This window comes from Leptodactylus fuscus, chromosome 1 (assembly GCF_031893055.1).
Source record: "Leptodactylus fuscus isolate aLepFus1 chromosome 1, aLepFus1.hap2, whole genome shotgun sequence".
Classification (NCBI taxonomy): domain Eukaryota; kingdom Metazoa; phylum Chordata; class Amphibia; order Anura; family Leptodactylidae; genus Leptodactylus; species Leptodactylus fuscus.
The window spans coordinates 105863068-105886065 of NC_134265.1; the positions used below are offsets into that span (position 1 = coordinate 105863068).

The 22998-nt window shown below is 41.9% G+C and overlaps 1 protein-coding gene across 10 annotated transcripts in view; it reads left to right on the forward strand.

The window, feature by feature from the left end:
- The window catches only part of FBRSL1 (fibrosin like 1), a 386529-nt gene that overhangs the window by 68409 nt on the left and 295122 nt on the right, over positions 1-22998 (forward strand). For 8 of the 10 annotated variants that reach the window (XM_075275111.1, XM_075275070.1, XM_075275129.1 and 5 more), the window contains exon 2: positions 8138-9145. In XM_075275111.1, coding sequence (XP_075131212.1) covers positions 8858-9145 — 288 coding nt within the window. In that variant the 5' untranslated portion in view covers positions 8138-8857. Of the gene's footprint in view, positions 1-7970; positions 7990-8037; positions 9146-22998 lie in introns of those variants that run through there. The other 2 variants (XM_075275086.1, XM_075275078.1) reach the window with 2 other exon arrangements.

Sequence of the window (22998 nt, forward strand, 5' to 3'; positions counted from 1 at the left end):
AGACGTGCTTCCTAGGCCACTGACTTCAATATGTGTGCACATTGTCAGCCATACTTACCTATGCAGTAGCAGGAGGCGTGCTTCCTAGGCCACTGACTTCAGTATGTGTGCACATTGTCAGCCATACTTACCTATGCACTGGCAGAAGACGTGCTTCTTAGGCCACTGACTTCAGTATGTGTGCACATTGTCAGCCATACTTACCTATGCACTGGCAGAAGACGTGCTTCCTAGGCCACTGTCTTCAGTATGTGTGCACATTGTCAGCCATACTTACCTATGCACTGGCAGGAGACGTGCTTCCTAGGCCACTGTCTTCAGTATGTGTGCACATTGTCAGCCATACTTACCTATGCACTGGCAGGAGATGTGCTTCCTAGGCCACTGTCTTCAGTATGTGTGCACATTGTCAGCCATACTTACCTATGCACTGGCAGGAGATGTGCTTCCTAGGCCACTGTCTTCAATATGTGTGCACATTGTCAGCCATACTTGCCTATGCAGTAGCAGGAGACGTGCTTCCTAGGCCACTGTCTTCAGTATGTGTGCACATTGTCAGCCATACTTACCTATGCAGTAGCAGGAGATGTGCTTCCTAGGCCACTGTCTTCAGTATGTGTGCACATTATCAGCCATACTTACCTATGCACTGGCAGGAGATGTGCTTCCTAGGCCACTGTCTTCAGTATGTGTGCACATTATCAGCCATACTTACCTTTGCACTGGCAGGAGATGTGCTTCCTAGGCCACTGTCTTCAGTATGTGTGCACATTGTCAGCCATACTTACCTATGCACTGGCAGGAGACGTGCTTCCTAGGCCACTGTCTTCAGTATGTGTGCACATTGTCAGCCATACTTACCTATGCACTGGCAGGAGATGTGCTTCCTAGGCCACTGTCTTCAGTATGTGTGCACATTATCAGCCATACTTACCTTTGCACTGGCAGGAGATGTGCTTCCTAGGCCACTGTCTTCAGTATGTGTGCACATTGTCAGCCATACTTACCTATGCAGTAGCAGGAGACGTGCTTCGGCATGCTGTAGATGATAATGTGGTCCTGCAGAGCTAGCTCCTGTACTGAAACTTCCCACACTGCACTCAAGTGGAGGTAGCTACACTGCTGAGTGCCTGACACCTAAGCGCGTTCACACTTGCACCTGTGTCCGTTCGCCATGAATACGCCAAAATTACAGAAAAACAGATTGGGGATGGCTTGCATACGTTCCGTTTAAAAACCCATTCACTTCAATGGGTTTTTAAAGCAATCCGCAAGCGTCCGTTTGCAGCCTCTCCACTGTGAAACCATTTTTTTCAATGGACACACAGTTCTGCATGTCCGACTTTGTGTCCGTGCGAAAAAAAAAAAAAAAGCAGTTTCAAGCCGTCCCCAATCTGTTGTTCTGCAATTTTGACAGGCAGCAGGCGCAAGTGTGAACCTCCCCTAAGATTGGGCTCACAAATTTGCATCAAAAATCCAATTGTAAAACCCAATTCATTGTAAAGATACCAATCCATTCATATGCAGTGGAAATAAAAAAAAAACCTTCACTGGTTATAGGTTTGCTTTGAATGCCACAGCATATTCTAGCTGTTAGGGAATGTTGCTGTAAATTTACATAATTGCAGTGTAAACCGTGACCAGATGTAGATATAATGTGCAAATTTCACCATTGTTTGCAAAGTTGCCTTAGAAGAAAATGTTCTTTAAAATCTTCGTGTTGGGGACATAAGAGGATGCAGGTAGGTATCAGGACAAGTTTATTTGGTTAGGAAAGGAACCAATTTGACTGCATCAGCTCAGCTGACAGCTCTTACTGGGATAGAGGTCCCCCTTAATCATAGCGTCCCCCGCTATGATTAACCCCTTCCCGACATCGTCAGTAATAGTACGGTGCAGCCGGGAAGGGCTTCCCGTAAACCGCCGTACTATTACTGCGGCTGCATGGTGCGCACACAGAACCTGTGTGCGCACCATGCGCTGCGGGTGTCAGCCGTAATACACGGCTGACTATGCCCTGTAACACCCGCGGTCGTAACCGGGTCCGATCGCGGGTGTTAACCCCTGAGATGCCGGCGGTCAACATGACCTCCGGCATCTCAGGGGTTTCGTTTTTCTATGGTGCCGATCGGCACCCCCCGCGCCGGTTTCAGGGGGTGTCCGTGTTCGTAGGGGGCAGCCCGGGGTCTGATCAGTGACCCCAGGTCTGCCCCATGCCGTCCCCGTCCTCGTACCTGGTTGATCCTGCCGTAAAGGAAGCTGTCAGCCCGTGAGTCCACACAGGCTGACAGCTTCCTGTGTTCTGCAATACACGTGTAACACGTGTATTGCAGATACATATAGTGAAGCAGTGATCACTGCTTCAATCCCCCATGGGGACAGAAAAAAAAAAGTGATAAAAAAGTAAAAATAAAAAAGTTTAAATTAGAAATAAATAAAGCCCCAAAAATCCCTTTTTCCCCATATAAAATGTTTTACTATGTAAAATAAAGAAAAAATAGAAAAAAAACATTACATATTTGGTATTGCCGCGTCCGTAATAACCTGAACAATCAAATTAAAACATTATTTAACCCGAACGGCGAACAGCGTAAAAAAAAAGTAGAAAAACGCACAAAATAATGATTATTCACCACCTTTCCCTTACAAAATGTTCAATAAAAAGTAATCAAATGGTCAGATGAAAACCAAAATGGTACCAATAAAAAGCAGAGGTCATCCCGCAAAAAAATAAGCCCTCAACCAGCTCTGTCTACCGAAAAATAAAAATGCTACGCCTTTCAGAAGATGGCGATGCAAAAATAATTGATTTTTTTCCCTAAATTGAATTTTATTCTGCAGAATAGCAACGCATTAAAAAAAATCATATAAATGAGGTGACGCCGTAACCATACCGACCCGCAGAATAAAGGTAACATGTTACTTATGCTGTACTCTGCACGGGGGAAAAAATAAATGCTAGAAAGCAATGCCAGAATTGATGTTTCCTTTTACATCCCACCCAGAAAGAGTTAATAAAATGTAGTCAATAAGTTACAGGCCCCAAAATGGTGGCATTGAGAAGTACATCTAATACCGCAAACAATAAGCCCTCATATGGCCACATTGCCAGAAAATAAAAATCTACCTTGTACAATGTGAAGACAAAAACCCCAAAAGTCGCCAAATCATTAGAACGTAAGTGGATGCGACTAGAAGGAAATGTGTAATCGGTGTGAGCATTTTCAGGGGACACCCCATATTTAGAGCTTATGAGAGAGAAGACACCAGCGCTGATCCCCCAGAATGCCCCTCTTCCCCGTCCATGTCATAGGAGCTAGTGGGAAAATAGAATGGGATTTGGTGTGCCCAATTTACTCCGCACAGCTTACACATTCACTTCGGGGTTACTAATGCTACTACATCACTTGATAAATACATTGAGGGGTGTGGTTTTCAAAATGGGGTCACTTTCTAGAGGTTTCCACTGTTTTGACACCTCAAGGGCTTTGTAAATGCGACATGATTCCTGAAACTGATCACAGCCAGATCTGCCCTCTAAAAGCTCCTTGGTGCGCCTTCCCTTCTGCGTCTCGCTGTGCATCCATATATTAGTTTACACCCACATGTGGGGTACTATGGTAGTCGGGAGAACTTGCATAACAAATTGTGGGATGCATTTTCTCCTTTAACCCCTTGTGAATGTGCAAATTCTAGGGCTAAACGAAAATATTAGTGAAATAAAATCAAATTTGAAAATTTCACCTCCAATTTGTATTAATTCCTGCTAAGCACTTATAGGGTTAAAATAGTAGGTATATGTTGTTTTGGCTTATTTAAGGGGTGCAGTTTTGAAAATGGGGGGATTTATGGGGGGATTTAATACAAGGGTCTTTCAAAACCCCTTCATAACTGGATTAGTCCCTTAAAAAATGGGTTTTGGAAATTTCTTGAAAATTTTGAATATTGTTGTTTCACTTGTAAACCTTATAATGTCGGTAAAAAATAAAAGGGCGCCTAAAGTTTGGTGCCGACATAAAGCGGAGATCTGGGACATGAGATTTATGATATAATTTTGGCGGTCTCACTATCTGTATGCAATGCACATCATTTCAAACTTTATAAAATGCATATTTTTCAAAATTTCCACAAAATTTCCTATTTTTTCATAACTAAACACAAAACATATCTACCAAAATTTACCACTAACATGAAGTACAATGTGTTACGAAAAAACAATCTCAAAATCACTTTGGTAAGTTAAAGCGTTCCAAAGTTATTGCCACATAAAGTGACACATGTCAGTTTTGAAAAATCGAGCTTGGTCAGGAAGTCAAAAAGTGCCATTGGCGGGAAGGGGTTAAGGGGGACCTCTACCCTGAAAAGCGTTAGCGGTTTTTTAACGCACTCACCATGTTAGTTTTTTCATCATCACTTTTTTCTATCGTGTGCAATCTGTCATTTTAATGAAGATGTATTAAAGTTGGAATTTTAGAAGATAAAGAGTGTCGCAAACCACCTCTTCTTTTCACATTACTATTTTAAGGTGCTGAGATACGGTGTACCTGGGATGTGGCTATAGTCACATCAAATTCTGGGTCATCTGTGGTTTGGTTTCTGTGAAAAGCTGGTTTAATGCAAGGACTAGTGCATGTTACTATCCATCTCACCTCTATGGTAATGGACATTAAAAATGGCATGCAGTTCTTTAGTACAAGAAAATGCTATGAATTTCAACTGGATATCATTACAGGCTGTGGGGTAACAGCAAAACTGTGCAGCCTGTTATGATATGCAGGTAAAATCAATGAGTGGGGTTACATTTACTTTTTACATAAAAATGCGGTTTCATATGAAAAATCCCATTCATTTTTTTAAAGGGGCTCTATCATTGGCAAAAGTCATTTTTAACTAATCACATCCTTGCATAGCCTTTAGGGCCCCTTCACACGGAGTATACTCTCGCTGATTCTGAACGTGTAACACGTTCCGTATCAGCGGCGTGAAAACAGATCCTATTGCTTTCTATGGGAGCCGGCATACGTGCGCTCCCCATAGAAATGAATGGGCTGCTTTTTTTCTCTATAGAAATTCAGTGTCAGTGAGCATATACTCCATGTGAAGGGGCCCTTAGAAAGGCTATTCCACACCTACCTTTTGTATGTAAATTGCCTCAGGGCTCATTCACATCTGCGCCTGGGACTCTGTTCTGCAAGTTTTCGTTTTCTGCACAAAACAAGGCAGGAGACAGAAACCTGCTGTCATCTTTCAAACCCATTCATTTGAATGGGTTTGAAAAGTGTCCGGCCGTGAGCGTTTTATGCTCTCCGCGGCTAAACCGTTTTTTTTTAAACCGGACACAGAGTCGGACATGCAGTACTCTGTGACCGGTTTAAAAAAAAACGGTTTCACCGCGGAGAGCTGAAATCACTCCATGTCGCTCACGGCCGGACTCGGCATGGCAGTAGTTTATGAAAATCCCAATATACTGTATATACTCGAGTATAAGCCGACTCGAATATAAGCCGACCCCCCTAATTTTACCACAAAAAACTGGGAAAACTTATTGACTCGAGTATAAGCCTAGGGGGGGAAATGCAGCAGCTACTGGAAAATTTCAAAAATTAAAATGGCCAGAGTTTTTGGGTTTAGTAGATGCTGGGGAAGGGGAGGGGGTGTTTTGGTTGTCTGTCTGCCTCTTCCCTGAGCTTGAGGACTGTTTTTTCTTCCCCCACTTGGAATTCAGCCTGGCTGAATATAGGGTATCTGCAGTGCTCCTATTAACCTCTTCCCGACGGAACAGGAGCACTGCACTTTTTTTTTGCACTATTTTATGGGAGATTCTATACATTGATATTGTGGCTGGTCATAGACTCCCACCCACCCTCCTAAATTGAAAAAAAAAAAAAAATTTTTTTTTTTTGCTGACTCGAGTATAAGCCGAGGGAGGCTTTTTCAGGACAAAAACTGGGCTGAAAAATTCGGCTTATACTCAAGTATATACAGTATATTACTTTCTGTTTTATCCATTTTGGGTTTTCTTTTTTTCAAAATGAAGCATAGTCTGGCTTGGCATTTTCCTACAGACTTCTATAGGCCCCATGTAGCGTAAATGCTGCGATTTGGTTGCGGTAGAAAACCATATTGTTTTACAGTACCTGCAAAGTGAAGAGATTCTGGCTAATCCCAATCCCCTCATTGCAGAAAAAAAAAAATCTGCAGTGGAAATGATGCCATTTCAAAAATGCTTGTTTTATTGTAAAACCCAACATGTCGGTGTTTTAGTATAGGTGTAAACTTTCTGTGAAAAGCGCTGCAGGAATAACTGCGATACATTTCTGCCCCGGTTTTTCCTGCAGCGCTTTTCAGCTGTGACTATCTACATGGGGCCTCAGCCTAATAGGAGAAAGAAAGGCAGAAAAAAATATATGCAAAACTGCACTAATAACTATTGGGAGATAGTTACCAAATGCAAATGCATAGCTTTTTGCTTATTTACTTACATGCAAAAAGTCACAGAATTTTTTTTTATTAATTTCGAGGATATTTACTGCATCTGACTGACCTTGGTTGTCAGCCATTTATGAATAAGTCAGACAGATTTGGAGGTTTGGCCTAGCAGCTCTACAGCCCTATACCTCTGCATTTACCTGTAGCAGCTTTTTCTTATTTTATGAATTATTCTAATATTTACTAAAAAAGCAAAAAAAGAGGTCAGGAGAGCTGCCATAAAGGCAATCCCTGGCCAGTCAGTAGGGGACGGGCACCGCCCCTGTAGCAGGGGCAATGCAACACTGATCCCAGAAATCTATGATGCGAAAATCCCTACAATTATTTTGATGATGCCCACAAACAGGTATACAGGAAGAGTGGGGCAGTAGAACTGGCACCTCAGAGCCATATGTGCCCCAGCCCTATACACTTGCACAGAGGCCCAGTGGGTTAGCGGGCCCGGTCGCCATACCTATCCTACGTATAAGCTACTGGTTCACAGGTGAAATGTTAAGGAGACATAGGGATTCTGTGCTGAGATATTGGAAACCAAGGGCCCTAAGTGTTCTTGTCCAGCGGCCCTCAGCTGTCTGGTATGATATGGTGGTGCAGACATTGCTCTCATAGGTTTGCTTGGTTGTATCTACGTTCAGGTTTTTTTTTTTTTTTCCCAGAAGCTGCTGTGACTAGTAAGGGTGCATTCACACGGTGTAACGTGCCGCGTGATGTGGCACGTGTACGCCGCGTGACCCTTTGCACGGCCGCAAACTAGCACGGCGCATACGATCCCCGCTCCCATTGAAATGAATGGGAGTGTGTACGGCACGCAAAGGGTCACGCGGCGTACACGTGCCACATCACGCGGCACGTTACACCGTGTGAATGCACCCTAAGACGTCACTAGGGCTCTGTACACAGCAGACTGCTCGCCCGTCAGGGTCCGCGCCGCCCGCTCTCCCGGTCCCGCCGTGATTGAAATAGCTTTATTCACGATCGGTCGTCCATCCAAAGTATTACAAAGTACTGTGACGCAGCGCATATGATACACCACATACAATACTTGCATAATAAATAAATACGATCCCATACCTCATAGAGCAGGGCAAGGCAGAGCTCCAGGAAGAAATCTCCCTGAGTGTTCCATCTTACCCCACCCCATACCAGTACTTCCTAGCCCCACAGCATGCATGCATTCGACAACTAGCTATCTGACATGTGAGGGAGGGGGGGAAAGGAGTAAACACAGGCCCGAAGCTTTACTGAAGAACACACAGACAAGAGGGAGGCAAACAGTTCCTATTCTAACTAGAACAATAGCTCTGCTAGAGCACCCAAGCCAGCGTGGGGGAGGAAAGGGAGGGAGAGGAGGGGGGGGGGGGAGAGAGGGAAGGGAAGAAATCTCCCGGCCCCGCCGCCCTCGTCCTCCCCTCACTATCTGCGCTGAAAGGGTTAAGCCCGGAGCCGGTGTAAACTCTAATAAAGTGGCTGACTTCCTCTGGTAATTACAGGCTGCCGGAAGTACGTCACTTATCTGCTTTGGGCTTTTTTTTTTTTTTTCTGCTGCACTGTACAATTCAGTGAGGAGAACATTTCCTCCCCCTCCTCCTGTCTCTTTAAGAGCTCCGATCGCTGATCTAACATCTTCCCTATTTGTGTCTGCTTGTAGGATTGGACGATCGGTGACCCGAAGGAGCCAGGGAGGCCAGGGGGTTCCGTCCAGCACCCCATCCGGACCGAGAATGGAGGGGATTTAAAGAGAGAAAGAGGAGAATGGCACAAGCGGCACAGAAGAGGCAGAGGCTCGGCAGTCAGTGTCTGTGATTTTCAGGATCTTCCTGCTTCCTCTGTGTACATCTGCCACATCCATCCACCCGGGCACAGCACGAAGGGGTCTTCTTCTTATTCTTATTATATTGGTGGAGGGGGTGTCCTTACTTCCCTCCTTCTCTCCCTCCCTCCCAGCAGCACCACAACATGAGGGATTTGTGACCCCCTCCTTCTCCTTCTTCACCAGGATGCTGCTGCCTTTAAAGGTTCTTGGGCAGGGTCTCAGCCATGCAAATGGGAAATATTGTGGCAATTTAATGGCTCGGAAAAGTTGCAATACAAGTGGTTACTGAGCAGAATTGGATTTGTGTGCAGGAAATCGTAAGAAGTAAACAGTAGGCTGTATAGCTGTGAGGCATCTGTGGGAAAGTGTACAATTCCTCACTGGATTATTCTCCATTTCTACATGGATATTGCATTAAACATCTCCTTCATGTAAGTAGCCATTGCATCCAGTTTTCGGTATCACTTGTGCTTAGTAATTGGATTTGTGGATTCAAGGTCACTGGCTGGAATTTCCCTGTGGATTTATAATTAGCTTATTTCTTATTGGAAGAAGATGGATGTCAAAATAAAACAGCAGAGCAGGAGATCCCGGTCTCAAAGGGACAGGGTGAGGAGAAGAGACCCATCTGTCAGGGATCCCCGAAACCAGAGCCCCTCCTCTGGCTCCGAAGCTGAAAGGGGCCTGGGAAAGGAGAATTCAAATCAGAATGGTAAAAATCCAGCTGCTTCAGCCAGAAATGCCAGACCGCCCAGACGTAAGCGGAGAGAATCCAGTTCTCAGGAGGAGGATATAATTGATGGTTTTGCAATTGCCAGCTTCAATACCCTGGAAGCCTTAGAGGTAAGAACGGGTCACGTCACCTTATTTGTAGTTGATGCGCTGTTTATCTGTGTTTCATATCTCACATTAATCCTCATGAACCTTTGGCAAATGTTCTTTGTCCTATGTTACAGCAGCATATTGCATTTTATGCTCTGACTGTGTGATGGGCGCTGCTTTTCTGTGGATTGAGACACCAGTGCCAGTTTTCTTTCCATTGCTTCTGTGGATGGTAAATGATGTCATTCTGTCACCTGTACAGTAATGAGAGGTTTCGCTGTTGCTGAGAGGGTGGAGGTACCTATCGGTAAAGCCAATGAGTAGGTGTCACTGCCATTGTCACCCGCTGTTTCTTATTACACGTGATAGTTCATTGTTATAATCTGACCAGCGTGGGATAATGGAAGTGGAGGCATTTTCATGTACCTGAAAATACATTTTTACTATTGAAGTTATTGTTAATAAAAATGTGGTAAATGCAATTCAGAAACTACTATACATATATCCTCCTGTCCTGACTAACTTGCTCTAAAGCATTGGTCATGAACCTTGAGGGAAAAAAGCTCTTAATGTGACTTTTGAGAGTTTAGCCTAATGTGCTGTAGTAGAAGTGGCGGGTCATCTGCATACTTGTTAGCAGACATGCATTGTCATGACTAACATTAGATATTCAGAAAATTGTCTGACAGTAGGCACTGGAATTAATTAAAAAATCTAAAAAAAATTATTTTCTTTAAATCCCAACCCATCTTGAAGCCATGATGTCACCTACATCATTCACCTGACCACTGCTCCCAACCTGTGGCCTTGGCAGTCATGTCGTATACATACAATCATCACATCAGAAACCAGTGGTCAAATGACTGATATACTTGACATCGGTAGGGATGTTGTCACTGGGGTGGTAGTATATTGGGTAAATAATCTTTATATTTTTTATTTATACCATTGCTTACTCTCAGGCATGTGTATGGCGATCTTGGACAAGCCTTTTAATTATGTGTACGGCTATGTAAATGTACGCTATTTACTTTCAGTAATATAAATTAAAGGGAAACTTTCATCACTTCCATCAAGTCCAGCTCTTTGCATCATTTAATAGATTCTACGACTCCTTTGGCACAATTGGAGTTTTTTCTATAGTCTCCACCATACCTGAGCAATAAGTGCTGTTAGTTTTGGTGCCTGATATGCCGTTTAGGCTCTGTACAGTCAGATGGGCGGTGTCAGACAGGAGTAGACCAGGGGTGGGATTCTGTGCTCTGACACTGTTCACCTCAATTTGGAGTTCAGAATCTCACCCCTTTCCTATTCCTGACACGGCCCTCTTGACAGTACAGTGCCCAAGCAACATTGGGCATCAAAAGTAACCGCATTAAATGCTTGGGAATTGTAGGGGTTAGAGAAAAAAATATTTTAACTGCGTTAGTATCAATGGAGGGGCGACTAATACCAGATGCTAAGAACTGGGGTTTGTGGAGGTGGTGAAAGGGCTTACATTCTGAATTGAGATGTTCGTTGAGAACTTACTGCAAATTGTTACTTTTTATGATTGAATTTTATTTAAAGTTTCTAGTTTGTTGAATTATTGTGGATAATTGAGATTGCGGACGCGGCATTTTAAGAAGAATGTGGTTAATTTGATTTACAAAATGTTTTCATGCTTACCCTGCTGTTCGTGCGGCTTTCTCAATAGCCACTGCATTTTGCATGCCTTTAAAAGTGGCTGTGTTGTTCCTAGTAATTGTTAGGATGCAAATAGTATTGCTTAAATGAATAGTTCATGACCTTGGTGGAGTGTGTCACTGGCTGATAACAGAGGACTACAGGGATGGACAACATTCTGTAGATGCATATTCCATCATGGACTGGAATACATTGCTTTTGTTTTGAGCACCACAGCAATATATATATATATATATATATATATATATATATATATATATATATATATATATATTAGTCTAAAAGATTAGTTGCCAGAAAGAAACTTCTAGCCATATTGGTTAGGAGGCTTCAAACATGATGGAATGTACAATGGAGGCTTTGATGCAGTTGTGCATAGCCTGGTTAGTGTACCCACCAGGGATCCGACCTCGGGCAAGAAGAGTCGCACCTTTATGCTGTCCAGTACGCTTGCCAATGCAGGTGTTGTACAAGGGTCGTATTCCCATTAATAGGACCCATGTCTGACACTCACGACATTAAATATAGTTGCCTCGGCAACTATATGGCTCCGCATGCAGCTGCATCTCTCCATGTTAATGTGTGATCGGGCGGAGGAGTATTTGCGAGGTACTCTTTAATTATGTACAGTAATGATCAATGTTCTGCTGATTTGCTGAATAAAGTTGGATGCACTTGTACTAGAAGCTGGGCCTACGCTGTACAGCGCACACCTGACTGTTCAGTTCTTTCAGGCAAGTCACCATTTCTTAAGTAAACAGCATTTGCTAAGTAAACAGTACTTGTCTCTACAAAGTAGTGGGGAATGTTTATTTTTATTAAAGCCTTTTCTTCTCATAGACGGCAAACAGCTCCAGACTTCTTTCTCTCACATTAATCCTTCTGTTTCCTCCAACTCTTCTCCCTAACATACACAATTCATGTTAGTGTAAAAAAAAATTTCTTGGTTTTTTTGTATTCCTCCTTGCTTGATCAGAGTTAAAATGATACAAATTCTAAAGCTGACTCTAAAATTGCAGTTTTGATTCTAGAAATGGGAAGTGGCAGTGGTCAAGGGGTAAGCTTAGTCTTAGGCCCCACGTTGCGGAAACGCAGCTTTATTTGTTACAGATTTTGCTGCAGTTTTTTGAGCCAATGCCAGGAATAAATTGAGCAGAAGCTAGAAGTATAAGAACTTCCTATGTATTTCCCATTACTTTTTGTAGCCAATCTTGGCTTTGACTCAAACTCAGCAAAATCTGCAACAAAAAGAGCCTTAGCCTTGGAGTCATTTACTAACAGTTAAAAAGGTGCAACATGAATGGTAAAAGTGTAATGGCAGCTGCAAAAAGAAAATCTAATGGTCAAGCAAATCTGAATGTAAACTATTTACTAAGAGGTGTGTGCATTAATAAGCTAGAACCCTGTTTCCCCGAAAATAAGACATGTTCTTATAATTAATTATCTAACGAAATATATGACCTTTCTTATTTTCGGGGGGTGTTTTATGCAGCGGCTGGAGCGGGGAACAATCGGCAAACAAAGCGGGGAACAATTAGAGGAGTGCCGGCATGACTGCCGGTTGTATGTGATCCAGAAGGTGAAGGGGGGGGGGGGTGTCTTATTTTCAGGGAAACAGGGTAGGAACTATTCTTACCAACTTACCTCTAATTTATATAATAAATGTGGGCCAATGTGTGTGACAGATTCTTTCACGCTGTATCCCACAGTGATCTTTTACACATCATGTGCAGTTCAGGCTGAAAGTTTTATTTCATTAGTTCTAAAGGTCTCCAAAACTCAGTTGTTCCCAAACTCCACACCAGGCAGAACCCCAAAGCACCAACTCTGACTCCTCTATTTTTTTTCCACAGCCTGACTAGTTAATAAATGACTGACAGCCATGGTCAGACAGAAGCCATAAAGATTTTATAGTTCATTAAAAGTTAGTGAATTCCTATGAAAGTAATATGCAACAAACAGTGCATTGAGTTATATCTGTGTATATTAAAGCTAGGTTTTCCACCCAAATTTGGTTCTGACTTTGATTCCATAGCCCTGTGTCACGCAGTTCAAGAGCTCTTACGGTTTTTAGATATACGCATCTACTCTTTACATCAGAAGATATTAAAAGAATTCATAAGAAGCCAATTCAATTTTAGCTTTTAATGCACTATATTTCTCTTTTCGGTGGGTCAAAAACAAGTTGTTTTACTTTAAACAGTCTGGGAGACTTAAGGAAGTGATGCTGTGATTTTTTTTTTTTTTTCTTTAGCAAGTTCATTCCCCCCCCCCCCTCAACCCTTTGAGTAGCAAACACAGAGAGTGAGAGCAGACAGATGCATCATGGGAACTGTAGTTTGAGGTCATATCTGGATAATACTGCCCACATATCTGTTGTATTTCCTGGACTGCTGTCCCATTTTGTAATCCCGATGGGACTATGGCCCTGTAGGTGAAGAAGTGACTTCTCCACAACTACCAAATTGTGAGTCCGGTTGTTCAGACACAAAGCAGTCCAGGAAATGTGGCTGATATGCGGACAGTATTTTCCAGATTGGAAAACCTTGTATGCAGGAACCTTAGATGCCAGAAGCAAGAATTGACTCCTGTCACTTTCATGCATATATTTTATTTATTTATTTTTTAAGCTTTGCGTTTTTGTGCATTATTGATGCTTTACCTTGGGCTGTAACCAGAGCATATCAAAGCTTTCTGTTAACCCCACTTATTGCCATGTACGAGTGCTTTATATGTTTTACATAGATTTTATTATTAGAAACTGAATGGACGGCACATTTCTGGATATTTTGCTCCATGGATCCAGACATCTGTCTAAATTACTTTGTATGTGCCATGGTCATGTGATTCATACGCTTTTATTTCCAATGCCAAAATTGGGATTGGTTCCCTTTAGAGAAAAGCAATATAGGAAGCCTTTACTTCCTCATTCTACTAGTACGTGTTCCTTTTTTAAGCAAGAAAGAACCCAAAAGTTCATAAAAGATTTTATGGATCTGAGATCTGATTTTTTTTTTTTTTTTTTTTTTTTTTTTTAACTCTACCAGATTTCACATATAATTTACATTTTAAAAATATTTAAGTCACAAGATCTTACAAGTTCTTTCATTCATGTCATAAGATGTTAAGTCCTGTGGTGTGATTTATGATGGTCTTTGTTCTGGGCAGTCACATTTAGTGTGTGATGCGTTTTTTTTGGAGCTAGCTTGTGATCTGCGTACTTCTCCTCCATTCTTGCTGTAAGTGGCAGGTTATCAGAAAGGTTTCCAGTGAGTGACTGTGGAGGTTTCTAAGCTGTTCTGTGTATACACCCTGCCTCAAAGTGATGAAAGCTAAATGTCTAGTAAACCTAGTGTGCTCTGTTCATTCTTCCTTGTACATAAATAAGTATGACAATGGCCAGAGGAATGGAGCAGCGATTATACTTGCAGATTTTGTCGTTGAGAGAATCTATCATTTGCGGCCTACAACATGGGGAGATGGTACATTATATGATGTTGTTTTCCATGCAGCTTATAAGCTAAACCTGCTGGAGGAAAGGGGCATTGGTATGGCTTGGCATGGGTAATGTACTCATTAAGCGTGGTTGAACCGCCCACCGTTTTTTCTGGCCCATATTAGAGTTCCCTTTTCTGCCTTCTATTTTTATTTTTAATTGCAGACTTGAGAAAAACATTTAGTTGGAAGTTGTAACCACTCGGTTTTGTCCCTTCTTGAAGTACTGTAGTTCTCCTTTTGTTTTCCATTCACTTCTGCAGCGATAATTAGGAGAGTTTGGCCTGCTCAACTCTTTCTTGTAGTAATTAAACTGCCTTAATTTTTTTAATTTTTTTTTTTGAAGAGGGATTGTGAAAAACAAAGGCATCTCAAAGACAGGAGTGTATTATCCTTTAGTAAGTGTCTTGTACTGCACAAATAGAATGTAAATAATAGGCTGCAATAATAACTTCCACTTGTTGTGTGCGATCATCCATCTCTGGTTCTAGTGTGTGCTTGTCTAACACCTTCGTCTCATTGCTTTCTGTCAGCTGTCAGTGTTATCCTGCTCAAACTGAGCACACAGAATCGTGTCACCTCCATTAGTATATATTTATTAGAGCATATTAGGTGGCCTAAATGTTAGCCGTATAGAACAGTTCATGTCCTTTGTATTGTGGGAGACATGTTGTAGGTTCACTCCCCCTGCCATTGCTCTGACTGCCCTGCCTCCAGCTGCTGCTGACCTGCCATTATAAACAGATGAAACGTCCCTATAGTGGCTATTGTCTGTGATGAAAGACATATGTATCTATTTCTCTATTGTGTGAATCTTGAGGCTGTATAATTTTTTAAGTTGTTATTCACTTTATGATTTTGATGGCCTATCCTTGGTATACCTGGGACCCCTGCAGACCAGCTGCTCTGGGACATTGCAACTCCTGGTAATGTTTACATGCTGGTAGCCATGCTGTTCACCCACTGTACAAACTAGTGTCGGCTTTAGGTAACTTACAGTTCCTGTTGAAATGCCCATTGCAATATTTAATATAAGGTTTGAAAGGCTTATAACTTTTTAGCAACAGTAACTTTAACATGGGGCCTCATAGGAATGGTAAATTTGATGCTGCGTCCAGTTTAGGGTGAAAATAACACCTAAGGCTGAGGCCTCATGTTTCAGAAACGCTGCTTTTTTTTGTTGCAGATTTTGATGCTTTTTTTTTTTTTTTGTAAACCAAGAATGGCTTCAAAGGGAATAGGAAATATGTAGAAAGCTGTTCTTCTCAATCTACCACTAGCTTTGACTAAAAAAAATCAAAAGTGGTGAGGGCAACCTAACGTCTGTTAAAAAGGCACAAATGAGTCCCATGGAAGAAAAAATCCACAAAAAGGTACAATATATGCCACAAAAAATGTACCCACCCTAAAGCATGCTGCATTTCACAGGCTATGTGAGCTATTCCAGTCCATATTGTGGAGGACACAGACTTGGAGACCTTTGTATTCAGCCGTCTCTAAGCATCTCCTTCATTGACGTACAAATTTTAATACATATTTACGCTTTTTTGTTTGTTGCAGTTGCCACTTGGACCATTATATACATGTATATGAATCTGACCTGTCTGTCTATCCAGTTAAATTATTTTAGTCTTCAGGTAGCTGGATTGAATAGTAGTAAAGCAGACGCTACACTGTGGATGTGGTTGCATCTTGCTGTTAGAGGTATACATTAGGAGCTTTTGATGCAATATCAAATGATGTGAGAAATACCATAGACCAATCTCCCATGCCCAGAAAACACATAGTGTCAGGGAAGAGATATAGAATGTAAATTGTATCTCTTTTATAGCCTACCAGCAACGGTAGCTATCATTAAATTACTCTACCCTGTCATGGTTATGAGATGACTCTGCTCAGCTCGTCCAGTCTGTACAATAAAGCTTACAAGTGAGCTACAGAGAGCAGGAATCAAAAGTTTTGTGTGTTTGGTTGTATAGAACACTATAAAATATTGAGTATATGTTTAAAATAAAAACCTCATTTAAATATGCCATTTCCTGATGATGTTTTTTAGTTGGCCATACACTTTGCAGTCTCTCGCTGTATATTCAGCATTATGTATCTTCTTCCAGCAGGAGTAGTTGTCGTACTTACTATTTCCATCATTGTCACCCTTCCAGCTCCTAATAATGGCAATTTAGTAAGTCTAATACAGCAGTCGCCTTAAACATGTATTCAGTGTACACAGTTGGTTGTTCATTGCTACTATACAAAGCACAACTAATTGAAAACCCATCCAAAGATTATAAACAGATGTTTCCTTTACGTTCAGTCTCCAGTGAAGTAAAAAGTTTTCATGTAATCTTGCACCATGTGTTGTTCTTTCAGAACCAGGAATGTATATAAAGGGCATATCATTAGCAATTGACTACTTATGGCACACGTTTCAGTGCACCAGTTAGCTCTCCTGACATTTCTAATGGTATATACTTTTATTTCCCGTGAAATAACAATGTTGGGACTTGTTTTCTTCGAGCTCTGCAGTGTGCTGTCCTTCCTATCCCTTTTGTTGGAAATAAACGAAGGACAGAAGGAGATTCACTAGGAATCAACAAGGGACCGTGTTTCCAAAAGATTGTTGAATCAAAGATAGTCTTTATTAAAGTCACAACACAACACACGTTTCAGGATGTAGACCCCTTTGTCAGATGTAATGGGCCCATATGCCTCTCTCACAAGAGAATTTGTAACTGTTTTAAAGTTGCCTCATTCCTTTCCAGGGAGAATAACAGAGGAACGATCCAATTAAAAGTTCTTAGAACAGGTGTTTCCTATTTACTTACACTCCAGCTATATGGAGTAGGAATATATTTCGTAAGTTACGTCTGCTCTTTCCTGAGGGCTGATGGTAGTAGATAAGAGCTTGTTCACATATACTGTGATAGGTAAAGACCATGGGAATCTCTATACAAGTTCTGTATTTGCTATGTGGTTCTCTATTACTTGTAGGAAATACCCTTGGCTGCCACTTTTTGCATAGTCATAGCGGAGCTTTTTGTGTTCTTGTTTTGTGTCTGTTACCTGGAAGGATGATGTCAGTGGGAGAAGTATTCTGTCAGTGATGCATAAAGTACGAGAATAAGACCGTAACTTCAGCAGTCCTATATGACGCATCCAAACTTTCAACTCACCTCTGCAAATGTAAGTGTAAACCATATCTTCTCTATAGAGAGAAAATCCCTAATCGCTTCTGACAATATCTGATCCCCAATTTCATGAACACATTAAACATTACATTCTCCGTCATAGGTAGGTGCAGAAAGTAATATCTTTAATTCATTGCACCTACAAATTGCAGGTTACTTCTGCACTGAAAAAGGCTTCAGTGCTTTCTTATGCGTCTGTCTTATGTGTAACTAATGAGAATGATTCCCTTTATCTGTAGCAAGATCTGGATAACCTGAGGCCAGCCACAGATGAGACGTTATAAGGAACAGCTTGGGGCTTTGTCAGCGCTTGCATCTGTTTGATGCTAGCTTGTGTTTGTATAGTGACAAGAGTTCTCCGAACTTGTACCACCTCTTATGTATGTGATACATAGCATTGCTCCTCTTCTTTACTCTTCGTATGGCCAAGATGATCTCCTGCATGCAGCAGTGGCAGTAAATTTACAAGCCCTGGGTAGAAGATGTTATGTAGAAACTCTACATCTATAAGTAGTCATTTCTCTTAGGCTTTTTCTGATAAAAGGTGACTATTTTCAGCAGTTGAGCAATTGCAGTTTTTCCTTATGATGTTCTGTATGTGCATGTGTTGGTAGATTGTGTAGGCTGTGATGGAAAACCCCATTCTTGCAGTGCTGTACGCTAGTGATTTTTATAATGTCTTGACTTTAACCAAGTACATTTTGTATGCACTTGTGTATAATTTATATAGTTACTGACTTGATCTATGAACGTGGACTGGGACAACCTATGAGTACCTTTTTAAGGTAGTTATACTCCTTTACATTGGACAATTATTGGGCCAATTATCAGTATAACTGATCTGTATAATGGTGAGGTCACGTGGTGAGGCAACATTGTGTGGTTGTGCCAGTCACCATGGTTTTCCAATAGATCATTATAAATTGCGTGTTGCTAGTTAATGGTACAATTGTCAAGCACTAGGAGGAATGTTAAAATCGATTGCCTGTCATCAGGAAAATCCCAACCCAGGTTACAGAGCAAGGTAAACATCAATCTTATTGTAATTTCTGTTGTCCAAAACTATATCCATTATAGGCCAATTTGTGAAGTTATTCAAAAATATGATATGTACAATGTCTAAAATCCCTGGTATGACAGTTCAACTTTACTTAAGGGGTACCTGAATTTTCATCAGAAGTTGAAATATCTGCTTTGCAGCGCAATCTATTTTATGTCTGCGTGAGGCTTTATACATGGTGTAATGCAGTTCCCCCGTCTATTAATAATTATTGATTTCCTCACCTGTTGTTCTGCCAGGTGTAACTGTAACATAGTAAAGAAATAGTTGAGAAAAGCCCAAGAGAACAAAATCAAGGGACAAAGAACTGCAAATACGGGGTATGATGCAGCTAAATTAATCCCTGACAAAAGACATCTTATTACAATAAGGAATGCTGCTTGTTATTTAATATCGACTAATATTCCCCACACAACACAAGCAGTTAGAAGTAGATACAGTGGGGCAAAAAAGTATTTAGTCAGTCACCAATAGTGCAAGTTCCACCACTTGAGATGAGAGGCGTCTGTAATTTACATCATAGGTAGACCTCAACTATGAGAGACAAAATGAGAAAACAAATCCAGAAAATCACATTGTCTGATTTTGTAAGAATTTATTTTCAAATTATGGTGGAAAATAAGTATTTGGTCAGTAACAAAATTTCATCTCAATACTTTGTTCTCTCTCCTTTGTTGGCAATGACAGAGGTCAAACGTTTTCTGTAAGTCTTCACAAGGTTGGCACACACTGTTGTTGGTATGTTGGCCCATTCCTCCATGCAGATCTCCTCTAGAGCAGTGATGTTTTGGGGCTGTCGCTTGGCAACACGGACTTTCAACTCCCTCCAAAGGTTTTCTATAGGGTTGAGATCTGGAGACAGGCTAGGCCACTCCAGGACCTTGAAATGCTTCTTACAAAGCGACTCCTTCGTTGCCCTGGCGGTGTGCTTTGGATCATTGTCATGTTGAAAGACCCAGCCACGTTTCATCTTCAATGCCCTTGCTGATGGAAGGAAGTTTGCACTCAAAATCTCACGATACATGGTCCCATTCATTCTTTCATGTACCCGGATCAGTCGTCCTGGCCCCTTTGCAGAGAAACAGCCCCAAAGCATGATGTTTCCACCCCCATGCTTTACAGTAGGTATGGTGTTTGATGGATGCAACTCAGTATTCTTTTTCCTCCAAACACGAAAAGTTGTGTTTCTACCAGTTCCAGTTTGGTTTCATCAGACCATAGGACATTCTCCCAATACTCTTCTGGATCATCCAAATGCTCTCGAGCAAACTTCAGACGGGCCCGGACATGTACTGGCTTAAGCAGTGGGACACGTCTGGCACTGCAGGATCTGAGTCCCTGGTGGCGTAGTGTGTTACTGATGGTAGGCTTTGTAACATTGGTCCCAGCTCTCTGTAGTTCATTCACTAGGTCCCCCCGCATGGTTCTGGGATTTTTGCTCACTGTTCTTGTGATCATTTTGACCCCACGGGGTGAGATTTTGCGTGGAGCCCCAGATCGAGGGAGATTATCAGTGGTCTTGTATGTCTTCCATTTTCTAATTATTGCTCCCACAGTTGATTTCTTTAATCCAAGCTGGTTGCCTATTGCAGATTCAGTCTTCCCAGCCTGGTGCAGGGCTACAATTTTGTTTCTGGTGTCCTTTGACAGCTCTTTGGTCTTCACCATAGTGGAGTTTGGAGTCTGACTGTTTGAGGGTGTGCACAGGTGTCTTTTTATAGTGATAACAAGTTTAAACAGGTGCCATTACTACAGGTAATGAGTGGAGGAAAGAGGAGACTCTTAAAGAAGAAGTTACAGGTCTGTGAGAGCCAGAAACCTTGATTGTTTATAGGTGACCAAATACTTATTTTCCACCATAATTTAAAAATAAATTCTTACAAAATCAGACAATGTGATTTTTTGGATTTGTTTTCTCATTTTGTCTCTCATAGTTGAGGTCTACCTATGATGTAAATTACAGACGCCTCTCATCTTTTTAAGTGGTGGAACTTGCACTATTGGTGACTGACTAAATACCTTTTTGCCCCACTGTACAAGTACATAGTAGATTCTTCTTACATTGTATGCTGTTAGAAGTGTACAGGCAAGAAAGCTTTTGCAGACTACTGGAAGCTGTGGACGAGAACCAGACGCTCCTCCACCCTCTCATGGTGAATCTGTCTTGATTTTTAAAAGTAACTTAGACTGACCTCTTAGTAACCAGAAATGAACAACAAATTATCTAGAAGGGAGGCTCCTAGTGATAGCCGCTTTAGAGAAGTTTTTCAAGTAGAAAAAAAGCAACATTTTTAAATAAAGTTTATCTTAGGTTCATACTAGTGTTCAGGGACTCTGCCCCCAATTCCACTTAAAATCAGTGGAAACCCATCAGACCCCATTATAGTCAATAGGGTGCACAGTTGGGTCCCCAAGAGGACAAATTTGCCTAAGGACATGTTGATCTAGATTTTAGAAAGGCTATTCTATCCCTACTTTTCTTTAGCTTTTATCAGATGCCATTTTTGAAATACAAACTTTCTTATATGCTAATTCTGTGCACAGATCACAGGGTACAGTCATATCCAGCATCCCCCTCCTCTAGCCGCTACACGCCCCATCATTTCTAGATATCCTTCTCTTCTTATTCTTCGTTGCATTAGCAGCAACACTTCTCACTATAGCATATGCAAATCCCGTGCATGCGCTGTAGTGAGAAGTGCTGCTTCCTACACATCGAAGAATAAGAAGAGAAGGATATCTACAAACGACGGGGCGGCTAGAGGAGGGGGATGCTGGATATGACTGTACCCTGTGATCTGTGCACAGAATTGGCATATAAGAATAAAGTCTGTATTTCAAAAATGGCGTCGGATAAAAGCTAAAGAAAGGTAGGGATAGAATAGCCTTTCTAAGGCTATTTCAACATGTCCTTAGGCAAATTTGCCTAAATCTAATGATAGAATCCCTTTAAATGAGACTGAATTGTCTGATAAGTTAGTGACCATTTAATTACAGGGGTATCTGCAAGTTTTCACTTTCCAATATCCCAGTCCTAAAGGCCCAATATACTGAGATATAAGGATATCTTTGGGATGATCCTAACTCTGGGAGCTGGTGATAGTGACACTTGAAAATGATACTTTAGTAGTATTTCGATCAGTCAGTGTTATTGGGTTCAGCCCTTGCCTTCTTCACTACAGGTATTCCAAAACCCAAGTAGATAAGTGGAAGCTTTCTCCCTTCCAGGATCATGTGTCATTGTAGTGTGACTAACTTGTATAGGTGTCATGTGTCTATCTGGTCCCTGAGGCTTGTTTAATAACCTGGTGCAAATGGACTGAAAATAATGTAACACAGCAACCTATCAGATATAATATTGCAGTCACCTTACTATAACCTAACCTTGCTGTGGCTTACATCAATCTACCACATTATCATTTATTTTCCACTTTGCTTTCCATCTTCATTTCTAACCCATATGCACAGAAATAGTTTGGTTTTATGCTTAAACGGGTTTTATTAAAGATTTTTCAATATAATACAGAGCAAACAACAAACATGAAGTCGAGCAATATTGAAGAAGCATAACAGTCCGCGGGCAGGGAGGCCAAAAAGACCCCCCTCCGCACAAGTCAAATAAAGCCCAACGAAAAAAGAAAAAAGGGAAAGGGAATAGACAAGAAACAAACAAACAGAAGACGAAGACTAAAAGAACCACAACAGAAGCAAAAGAAGAAAAGAAGAAGAAAACAGACGGCCATGTCACATTCAAGCAAAGGCAGAAGAGAAGGCAGATGACTCCTGGAACATAACCCAGGGACGCCAACGGAGCTCAAACTTGGAATAGTCAGGGGAATCCTCCGCCACCAAGGTCTCCATCCGCTGAAGAAGAAGGAACTCCTGGAGGAACTCAATCAAGGAGGGCGGGGTAGGGCTGCGCCAGTGTCGAGGGATGACTGTCCTGGCGGCCACAAGAAAGTGCCCCAGGAGGTCCTTCTTAATCTCCGACAACTTACCAGGGATAACCGACAGAAGTGCCAGCTGGGGAGAGACAGTCACCGAGCGCCCACTGACCCTGGAATACAAAGAAAACACCGCGTCCCAAAAGGGGCGCAGAACGTCACAGTCCCACCATATGTGCAACATAGTACCCCTAGCGGAGCCACAGCGCCAACATAAGTCCGGAACAGCAGGAAAAATCCTATGGAGAAGCACTGGACACCTATACCACCGGGACAGAATCTTATAATTCCTCTCCTGAGCACTACACGGGAGGGCCAGCTTGTGAGATAGCAAAAAGGACCGGTCCCAATCCGCAGATGACAAACCCACAGGAAGGTCGGCGTTCCAAGCGGCAACGTAGGGAGGGAGTTCCGCAGTGACATCCGAGAGGAGAACATCATACAGTAGCGAAAGGGCACGAGGGGGGGGGGGGGGGGCTGACGCCCAACACAGGATTCAAG